The 11,670-nt window shown below is 37.9% G+C and overlaps 1 protein-coding gene across 1 annotated transcript in view; it reads right to left on the bottom strand.

The window, feature by feature from the left end:
- LOC103600801 (BTB/POZ domain-containing protein 10-like) overlaps positions 1–11,670 on the bottom strand; it is a gene marked incomplete at its 5' end in the record, with an annotated part of 35,868 nt that overhangs the window by 5,186 nt on the left and 19,012 nt on the right. The window contains 2 exons of the mRNA XM_008585136.1: positions 3,133–3,243; positions 5,430–5,627. Of these exons, the coding sequence (XP_008583358.1) occupies positions 3,133–3,243; positions 5,430–5,627 (309 nt within the window). The remainder of the gene's footprint in view (positions 1–3,132; positions 3,244–5,429; positions 5,628–11,670) is intronic.

Here is an 11,670-nt window from a genome sequence, read left to right as displayed (position 1 = left end):
AGGTATTTGTGCTTTCCCACCCTACTACCACCCTGGACACATTTTTGTTTAACACCACCCATCAAACCAAAAATCCTGCTTGTAATTAAGTAGAATAGGCTTTACACAGACCTGACTATAGCAATATCTGAATATGAATATGGTGCCACAGAACTAAAAGTATTTTTTTTAATCCAGCCTTATATTCCTTCTCACACATCCAAGTTCTATCCTGTCCTCCCCATGTCCCTTATACACCAACTCAATCTAGCTCCCATGAAAGTCAGTACTCTAATAATAAGAATTCTTTTGAGGGAGTTGGGATTGGGAGGGCAGGGGCATAGAAATGGGTAGGTGGACAGACTGAGATGGGGGGAATAACAAAATGGCTAACTTGGAAATCTGAATATTTTTCTTTTGTCCCCCCAAAATCTCAACCCTACTCCTGGGATTGAGGCTATTCTACTTACTTTTTCAAAAGGAAAAAAGTATAGACTGGGGAAAATATGTCTGTTGGTCTACACATTAGTTGGGAAAAGAAAAGAATGCTTCAGCATTTAGAAGCAGTTATTGAAAGAAGAAAAAGTAGAAGAGTTTGGTTAGTTACTACTGTCCTATCAAAGTCAAGCCCAATTTATACGAGCTTGTAGTACACAGGCAAATAATGTTGCATATTGCCTCTTTTAAAAAGTTTCCACTTAATACAGTATTTCGAGCCACTCACAAAATCTGAAATCACAGTGACCTGGATTCAAATCCTGACTCTGCTATTTATTCCAATGAAACTTTAATAAGTTATTTAACCTCTTGAGCTTCAGTTTCTCTTAAAAATAGAGATAATGGTGGGTAACCAAAGAGCCTCATTTAATAGATGAAAGCTATACTTTGCAAAAAAATACCAGCTAATAAATGTAAAAGGAACGACAGAATTAGGAAACAGTCATTTTGTAATCCTAATGAAAGTACTGATTCAGGCAAGAATTATCAACTAGTATTTAAAACCTTAAGGTAAGGGTTAATGGAGAGCTGAACATTCTTATGGTGCCAAAATAATATCATACAAAGGAACAGCTAATCTTCTAATGGAGGGGCCAGGCTGTCACCCACTTAATCAATACAGAAGATTTAAATTAAGCCTTTAAATCTAACTTACAGTTTATAGGAATATAGAAGAGAGAGAAATTAACTGAAGGACACCACAAGGAAGTAATAAGGCAAATCCAGACCCTTCAATAAGGCAGTATCATAAATAAGGAACTATGCTAGATTGAGAGATTTGACATAACAAGCAGTCAGTTATAAGGTGTAGTCCTGAACTGAATCCTGGTTTAGAGAGACCAGCTATAAAGGACATTTTTGGGGACCACTGGGAAATTTTAATGTGGACTGATACTAAGGAATTATTCTTTTTTTTTTTCTTTTCAGTGAAATACTTCTTGTCAGTACAAAATTATTCTTCGTTTTGTTAGGTGTAATAAAATATTTTTAGAGAAGAATATTAAAATATTCAGAAATGGAACATCATGATACATAGATTATAATATTTTAAATGGGGTTAAGAGCAATTAGTACTTATCACTAGATCCTTATGATTCTATGAAAATTCATTTAAGAGTTTAGCTCAATTTAGTTCAGCTCAACTGCTGTTATTCCCTTGTGTTAGAGAAAGACATCCTCATTTTCGGTAACTAAATTATATGTAGCTTTTCTATAATTTATTCACTATTTGAGAACCCCCTATACACTATGTAACAGGCCACATGTTAGGTATGCAGTGTGCAACTTGACTTCTCTAAAGGAGCTCATAGTCCATGACTGAACAGAGTATTATATAATTAATTGTTCTAAGGAGCAATTTTATAGAGGTTCCAAGAAAGTTTCAGAAAATTTGAGGGATGAATGGTAGTAGCCATGTGGACAAAGAGAAAGTACAGTGGGGAGGAGGTAATTTCTAGTAAATTTCATTTGATCATCACAACCATCCTCTAAGATACACAGAGTATTATTATCCATTATACCGATAAAGAAACAGTCCTCAGAAAGGCTCAGAGGCCCTCCCTGTCATCCCAATCTAAAGTAGCTCCCAGCTGCATTCTCTCCAGCTCTGAGACCAAGCAGCCAAATTCCACTGTTTGCAAAGTGACAGATGTGAAGCTAATTTGTCAGCAATTCCACTGCTTTTTAAGCCCAAAGTCTCCTCCTCCTCCCGTAAAATCCTGTTTCTGGTCATTCTTCCACAGGTCTTGGCAGCCTATTATGGTGATCTCCAGTACCTTAACCAGGTCATTGATCAACAATATTATCTTCATGATCACCATCACAAACATATACTGAGAAGTACTATGTACCAGAAACTGTTTTAAGTATTTTTCATGTATTAACTCATGAAATTCTATCCTCACAATAACCTTATAAAGTACTTATTAAAGCTCCCATTTTAGACAAAGAAACTGAGGCACAGAATGGCCAACATCACAGAGCTATGATTTGAACATATGCAATCTGGCTCCAGAGCCTTTACTCTTTACACAATGCCATGTTATGCCAAGAAAGATATTTTGTTCTTAATATGGGGTATTTTAAAAGAGCATTAGACAAAGCATGGAAAAATTTATTTAAATTATAAAGTAAAAAGCTATCTAAAAATGTATGCATTTAAATAAGATGAAAGAACTTTTGTAATTTGTATTTAAATTGAAAATAAGCTAACTGTTATCATAACTTAAGACATTAGTAAGCAATAGTACTACTTTTACATGAATTTTCAGAAAGTAGTTTTTCATTCTATTGGGCTTCAATAATCACTGCTAGGCAAAGAGCCTTGACAATCCTATGGGAATAAACACACATACATGACCACACACACCACATTAGTTTTGCCAAAAATCAATTAGGGTGAGCTATAGCAGAAAAGACATTCATATCTCTATATCACTAGGGAATCTTATGAAACAAATAATAATGCCTAATGACCCTCTGTCTGTCTGTCTCAGATAAAGGAAACTGATTTTTGTTACTTATAGGTTTATAGCATAAGCATTCAGTAATCATTTTTCAGTTTTTCTCGAAGTATTCAAACCATATTCTAAATAGGATCCATTTTTTTAAAACTTGTTTTTCAAAAGAAAATAGAAAATAATAAAAATGTCTTACCTTCTATTCCCAATCTAATCTTCTTAAGACCCCTCTCCTTCAAAACTGATTTGGCCACATCTCGGTTTTCAATGTACTTGAAAAATCTATATAATTTTGTGCTATAAATAACTGGAAACAAAAAGACAAAAAATATTCTCATATTAAAATCAAAGCACCTAGAGATGAACTTAAATTTATCTTGATCATTATAGGGTCCTGACATCCCTAAAAGCCCAAATAATGGATGCAGTAATGCCAAAGGGTGACTAGCCAACATGACAGGACAATGTTCAGTACAGTTAATGAAGAAGCAAAGGTCTACTTAAGTGGAAACAAGAAAAGCTTTGATAACCAATCAGGTAACCCAATCCATAGGAAGACTCTCCTTCTGAAAGATACGTCATATACACACTTATTGGAATGGGATCTGCCCCAAGTTTCAAACAAGAAAACCAAAAGAATATATCAATATCACATCATTATGAAGCAGGCAAAGTAAAGGACTTTGATAAAATGCCTACAAGGCCTAGACTAGAGAGGGGAAAAGTGCCTTGTCAAAAATAGTACAAAACAGATACATTTTACATTTCATGGATTGAGCAACTATTAATAATTTCCCAAAATGCAAATACCCTCCCCACAAACTGTTTTCCATTCAGGTGAACAGTCCCATTTAATACTGATGTTAAAAATGGCAGATTCGAGCAAGTTCTGCCTAGGTTAGTCTGTTTAGAGCAAACTGGCTTTGCAAAGGACAGACATTCCACTGACAACATGTTGAGTCTTCCAAATGTGCTGGGAACTTCAGGGAGTTAGACTGATGGACTTTCCTCGCCTTCTCTTTTTCAGGTGGAGTTATCTCCCTTAAAAGGTGAACTGCAAAGGTTTTTTCAAAAAAAGAAAAAATACACTCACAAACCAAACGTGCTGGTTTAAGAGCCAATTTAAAAGGAAATACATTAGCACCCTTCTGATTTTTGGTAACCTTTCATTTTTTCTGTGTTCTGTTCAACTTTTTATTCCACATATTATTACAGGAAATCATTGTCAGCAAAGAGCCTAGACTGAGGAAATATCAACAGAAATGCCTCTTACTACAACTACCTACAAAAGAATCACAACACTCATTTAAGTACATCATGCAACAGAAATATCTCAATGTAAACCTGAAAAGTGCTATCATAACTGTGTTAAAATAATCTTTTGAAAATCTTCTTTAGGAGTCAAAAAGAATACAATTTGAAATCTGCTTTATTTCGTTTTTAGAAAAGGGTATGTTGGAACTGGCCTGTTAGCTCACTTGGTAGAACATGGGGCTGGTGACACCAAGGTCAAGGGTTTGGATCCCCTTACTGGGCAGTGGCCAAAAAGAAGAAGAAGAAGAAGAAAAAAAAAAGGTACATAAAATGGAAAAATTAGAGATTAATTTTTTAATTAATTGGGTACTTTCTATAATTCCTCTTCTTTTTACTTAAACCCTAATCCTTACCGAGTCAATAGACTGGAGTACAGAACAAGATGCTGGACTATTTTTCTCAGTTCCTAGAGTCATTCTTTCAACTCTTCTTCTCAATCTATGAAATTAGCCCAAAATACTAATATTGGGTTCACCAAGAAAAATAATAGATTTTCAATGAAAAACATCAAAAGACTCTAATCAAAAGTTTGGAGTGAAATAAAACAAGTTAGTCACTAATGCTCAAGATACGCTGTTTTGGTCAGAATTACCTAAAAGAACTATAGTTCCACAAAGTTTTCTGAAGGGTCATTGTCTTCTCCAGGAACACATAAGATATTTTAAAAACATCTTAAAACTTAAAGTTATCCTTGAAATCAATGAGTTAAAGCTTCTAAATTTATATAAAAACAAAAAAGCTCATTTTTTTAAAAAAGCTATCCTTATATTCTACTACTCCGGGAACTACTTCTCCAGCGTGCTTCTAAATACAAAGAAAAAAATCTATCAAGATCCAGATAGTTAACAAAGGGCAAACAACTTCTGTGTATGACAGGGGTGGGCATACTTTTTCTATCCAGGGCCAGACAGTAAATATATGGGCTTTGCGAGCCATGCAGTCTGTTGCAACTACTCGACTCTGCCACTGTAGCGTGAAAGCAGCCATAGGCAATACATAAAACTTTATTTTATTTATAAAAATAGGCGGCAAGCTGGATTTGACTCAGAAGCTATACCTGGTGTATGGTAAAAATTCAATGCACTTTCTTTACAAAAACTGTCCTTCAATTAACATTACAGAAAATACAGAGATAATCTGTGATAATTCAGGAGAGAAAAAACATGCCACAACACTTACTTTGTGAATACTCTTCTCCCATCTGTGGTGGATATTCTTCATCCCAATCAACCACATCATCATCTGTAAGCACCACTATATGGCATTCTCTTTCCCCACTTTGGGCACTAGCTACCATGAGAGGAAGGATCATTTCTTCTAGATAAAATTCAAATTGCCTACGAGCACCATCATTTGATAACTCATGCATTAGGGCACCTGAAATGAAACCCACAAAAATATTTTGATTTTTTTGGATAGCTGACTAGTAAAAGAAAATCAGAAGCAAAGCACAAACAAAACAACAGATTAGTTCAACATCTACTTTGGGACCCTACAAATAGTATACTTTACTGGTTATATTTTAGTAACCAAAACTTTTCCTAGGAAGAGTTCTTATAGATTTGTAGAATCTTACAGCAAGAAAAGCCAATTAAAGGCATCCAACACAAGGCTCCTCCATTGTACACATCATGAAGTGATTTGCCTAAGGTTATAAAGCTAATTTGCAAAATTATAATTAAAACCCCATCCCTAGCTTAGGGTACTTTTCACTATATCATATTATCTTCTGTCAACATATGCATTATGTCTTTTTTTTTTTTCCTTTTTTGTCTTTTTTACTGACCGGTAACGGGATCGCAACCCTCGGTGTTGCTCCCGCACCATGCTCAGCCAGTGAGCGGGAACCGGTCTCCACACGGGATCCAAACCCTCGGCGGGAGCGCCGCCACACTCCCAAGTGGCACACTCTCCAGTGCGCCACCAGGCCGGCCCTGCATTATGTCTTAAAGTATATCCTAAAGATACTTTTCAGATCCATATGAACTAAAATAGTTCCCATATCCAATCTCCCACGTTCTCTTTCTCAGATCCACAAGCAGCACTGATATTTCAGTGTAGAAAGAGAAGTGAGATGAGAAGGTCAAGAGAGTTTGGAGTAAGGCAGGTAAAAGACCAAGCAAAACACAACATGGTGCAGAATTCAACAGCAGACTTGACCCTGAACACAAAAGGGGTGAAAGACAGATTTCACCCTTCTTAAGTACAGACATAATGAACAACTGCAACTTCCTAAATGCACAGCAACTAATTCAACTGCTCTGACCTAATCTTTTCTCTTCTATTCTTATTTCAATGGCAATGTCCTATCTCCTACCTAAGGCTCCACCATCTCAGAAACTACTGCTACTGCATCAGCCTGGAGGGAGAAGTTGAAGAAGCAACCTGTGTGAGTGTGTGAAAGTGTGTGAGAGTGTGTTTGAGGGTATGTATAGGAATTGGGGGAGAGTTAGAGAAGGACACTAGAACTCAACTCCACAGTCTCCCAAGAAAGAGCTTTTCCCCTCTACAATATGTTTTCTCTATAACTATATAATAATTAATAATACTATATAATTAATAATACAATAAATGATTGATTAAATAATAATTATATTACTGTTACTTAGCCATATCTCTCTCTAAGCTGGCTATTTCCCATTATCATTTTTTAAAAATTCTCTTTATAGCTAAATTTCTGTGTCTCAACACATTCTCTTTCCCCTAACTTCTGAGCCAATTCCAATCTGGCTTCGACTCTCACTGCTCTATAAAAACTGCTCTTGCTATTTCCCATTATCATTTTTTAAAAATTCTCTTTATAGCTAAATTTCTGTGTCTCAACACATTCTCTTTCGCCTAACTTCTGAGCCAATTCCAATCTGGCTTCGACTCTCACTGCTCTATAAAAACTGCTCTTGCTATGGTCCCCAAATGGCCTCTATATTGTTAAAGACAACGAACATATTTGGTCCTAATCCTATTTGACCTTTCAGTTGGTTGTTGAATCTCTTACACTGGACAGACCTCTCCCTCTTTCTCGAAACATCCTCATCCCTAGGAATCTCTGATACCATTATTCATGGTTTTTCTCTCCTCAACAGGCACCTCTAACTCAATATATCTAAAATTGAACTTATCATTTCTCAGAGTTTTCCAAATCAGTAAATGGCATCACCATCCACTAAGGTTCTCAGAATCATCTCAGAACAGTACTAGGTATATAATAGGCATTTAAACATTTGTAGAATATCCTTGAGTCTTCTTTCACATCCTAATTCAAATTATTCCCCATGTCCTCTTAAACATATCTTGAGAATTGTGTCACTTCCTTCCTCTGGGAGATGATATTTTTCAAAGATGGGTGCAAAATCTCTTATGCCACATGTTTTTCTTCCGGGTGACCCTGACATCTCCTACCAAAAGGTGGAGTCTAATTCCCCACACCTTTAATCAGCCAGGTCATAACAGATTTGCTTGTAACCAGGGGAACATGGTAGAGGTGATAGTACATAACTTCTCCTAAGCCTGACTTAAGCCTCTGAATTTTTTGCCTTGGTGTCTTTGAACCCAGCCTCCAGGCTTTGAGCAGTTCAAGTTGTGTAGAGAGGCCATATGTAGGCACTCTGTTTGACATTCCTAGCTGAGCCCAGTCTTTGAGACATCCTAGTCCGGAAACCAGACATGTGAATGAAGCCTCTAGTCTTCTGAATCACCCCGGCCCTTCAATTCTTCACAGATGAGGGCCCCAGGCATCGTGAAGCAGCCATAAGCCACCTGTGCTATGCCTTGTCTGAATTCTTGACCCACAGAATCAATGATCATTGAGAGTAATAAAATGGTCGTAGTTTTATGTTACTAAGTTTGGGATGGTTTCATAGTAATAGTTAGCCAGACACATTCCATCTTCCTGCCCCCAACATGGTCCAAGTCATCATTAACTCTTACCCAAACTATTGCAAAAGCTTTCTAATTACATTCCCTCAACATCTGCTTTTGCCCCTCTGTAATTCATTTTCCACACAGCAACCAAATCTAATTAATTGTCTCTGTTATTTTAAAACTCTTATGAATGACTTGTACTACCTTTAGAATAAAATTCCCTAATTTTCAACTTGGTCCATGTCTGTTTTGCATTGCTGTAACAGAAATATCTGAGACTGGGTAATTTATAAAGAACAGAGGTTTATTTGGCTTATGATTCTAGGACAGTTGCAACTAGCATGGGCCTCAGGCTGCTTCTGCTCATGGTAGAAAGCAGCAAGCAGCTGGCAGGTACAAGCAGATCACATGGCGAGAAGAGAGAGAGAGAGACAGAGAAGGTGCCAGGGTCTTTTTAAACAACCAGCTCTCACAGGTAACTAATAAAGCGAGAACTCACTCACAACCCCCACCCTCCAGGGAGAGCATTAATCCATTCATGAGGGATCCACCCCCATTACTCAAACAGCTTCCAACACTGTCACATTGGGGATCAGATTTCCAGATGAGTTTTGGGGGGGACAACACATCCAAACTCTATCAGTCCATAAAGCTCTGTTATATGAAAAAGGGTGTACAATCAGTTCTTTAAAAAAATATATTTTCTTTAAATACTATCAATATATTGCTGTAGTGGATTGAGTGTCCTGCCCCCCAAACTCACTGAAGCTTGAACTCTGTCCCCCAAGTTTTATGTATTAGAAACTTTACCCCCAGTAACTGCTGGGAGGTGGGAAATCCTACTATGGTAATTGAAAGGTCGGGCCTTGAAGAGGTGATTAGATGCCATAGTGAATGGATTACTAATGACGGCCAGGGGTGTGGATCTGAATGCTTTAAAAGGAGAGTCCAGGAGGAGCTTTCTTTCTCTCTGCTCTGAATTTTCACAATGTGATACGCTGCTGTCACTAAGGTAACCACCAAAAAAAGCCTTCACCAGATGTGTTCCTTGGACTTTGGACTTTCAGCACCCAAAACTGTAAGCAATAAATTTCATTTTCTTATAAATTGCCCAGTTCCAGATATTTTGTTAAAAGCAACAGAAACAAGCTAATATAATTGCTGACTCCCATTTATATCTAGCCCACATTTTTCTCTCGAATTTTATACATGTATATGTACCAATTCCCCACTCAACATTTCCACATCAATATCTAATAGGTATATCAAACTTAACATGTCCAAAATCAAGCTACTAAATTTGTGCTCCCCACGAAGTCTCCCTGTACTGGACTGAATTATGTCCCCCCAAAACTCACAGAAGCTTGAATTGTATCCCCCAAGTTTTATGTATTAGAAACTTAGCCCCCCCATGACTGTTAAGAGGGTGGGAAATCCTATTATGGTAATTGAAAGGTGGGGCCTTGAAAAGGTGATTGAATTGTAGGCCCATGCAGTAGTGAATGGATTAAAAATGGTGGTCAGGGTGTGGTTCTGAGGGCTTTAAAAAAGGAGTCTGTCTCTTTCTCTCTCTGCTTCCACCATCTTGCAATGTGAGACCCCTGAGTCACTGTTGCCACCACCAGACACTTTGGACTTCCCAGACTCAGAAACTGTAAGCAATAAATTTCATTTTCTTTATAAACCACCCAGTTTCAAGTATTCTGGAAACAGACCATTACACTCCCCCATCTCAATGGTGTATTAGTCCATTATGTGTTGCTATAACAGAATACCTGAGACTGGGAATTTAACAGAGGTTTATTTCACTTACAATTCTGGGACAGCTGTGTCTGACACGGGCCTCAGGCTGCTTCTACTTGTCATGGAAAAGCCGAAAAGCAGCAGGCAGCTGGCAGGTACAACCAGATCACATGGCGAGAGGGAGCAAGAGAGAGAGAGAGAGAGAGAGAGAGAGAGAGGAGGTTCCAGGTTCTTTTATACAACCTGCTCTCACGGGAACTAATAGAGCAAGAACTTACTCATGAATGCCCTCTCCCCCAGGGAGAGCATTAATTCATTCATGAGGGATCCACCCCCATGACTCAATCAGTTTCCAACACTGCCACATTGGGGATCAAATCTCCACATGAGTTTTGGAGGGGACAACACATCCAAACTCGATCAAATGGCAACCCTACACTTCTAGTTAAAGCCCTCTTCTCTCTTTCCTACCCACATCCAATCAACAAGCAAATCCTGACAACTAGAGCATCTAATATATCAGAATCTGATTACATCTCAGTGTTTCCACTCTGATCCAAGCCACTACCATCTCTTTCATGGATTTTGGCAATAGCTTCCTAATTCATCTCTTTGCTTCTACCTCAATTCCCATTTTGGTCCATTTCTAATACAACAGTCAAGAGTCAGATCAGTTTAAACCCTACGTCAGATCAGGACCACAGCACCGAACATTGAATTCTGCATGAACAGTTCCCCCATTAAATGATACAACCAGCAGCCTCACAGACCATATCACTCATTTGTTCAAAACCCTCCAGTGGCTTCCTATCTCACAGTAAAAGCCAAAAGATAAAGGCCCTAGGTCCCTTGTTACCTCTCAAACATATCTCCTACTAGTACCCTCACTCCACCTCAACTATAATGGTCTTTCCACTGCTCTCAAACATGCCAGGCAAGTTCCCTCAACATGTGCACTCACTGTTAACCTCTGCTTGGAATTTACTTCTTTTCTCCAATGAAGGCTTCTCTGGCTACCCTGTGTCCCCGCTTTACTTTCCACCCCCCTCAGCACTTACCACTATCTAAAATACTATATGTTATTTGTTTACTTTTTTTATTGTCTGTTTTCCTGAACAGAATGTAAGTTTCACTGGAATAGGAAGTTTTGCCTGGTTTGTTCATACTGAATCACTAGAACTTTGAGCAGTGCTTAGTACACAGTGGACAATCATTAAATATTGGTTTGATAAATAAATTTTGTTTCCTCCTTACCTCTCTGGCTTTATTCCTCACTACTCATACTCCATCCCTCTGCTCTAGCCACATTCGCCTTTTTTCAGTTCCCTAAACATGTCACGTTCCTTGAGAGCCTCTGCAAATAATATTTCTGCTGCCTCTACAGTCAGATTTTCCACCTCTGCCATCCTTTCAGGTCACATCTTTAATGTCACTTAGATAATGATTCTCCACAGCCCCACTGTCATAGACTTATCATAGTATCTCATTTCTTCACCGTATTTTTAATAGCTTTTATTATTTGTTGAATGTCTATCTACCCTGCTAGACTGTAAACTCCATGAAGGCAGGGACAATGTCTGTCTTGTTCATTACTATATGTACTACATGCATGGAACACATACAAAAGCTTGATTAATGAAGGGAGAAAAAAGAAATGACAAGTTAAATGGTAAAGTAGAAATGAATGGCTGGTACTTAGGAGCTAAAGAGATAAAAATCCCAAGTGTAGAGGTAATAATTGAAGCCACAGTAATGGATGGCATCACTTAGGTATAAGTGCACAGATTCTGTGAGAGAGAAGGTAGCTAACAGTAGA

The sequence above is a fragment of the Galeopterus variegatus genome, unplaced genomic scaffold (assembly GCF_000696425.1).
Source record: "Galeopterus variegatus unplaced genomic scaffold, G_variegatus-3.0.2 Scaffold3468, whole genome shotgun sequence".
Lineage (NCBI taxonomy): Eukaryota > Metazoa > Chordata > Mammalia > Dermoptera > Cynocephalidae > Galeopterus > Galeopterus variegatus.
This window is presented reverse-complemented; position numbering and strand designations above follow the sequence as displayed.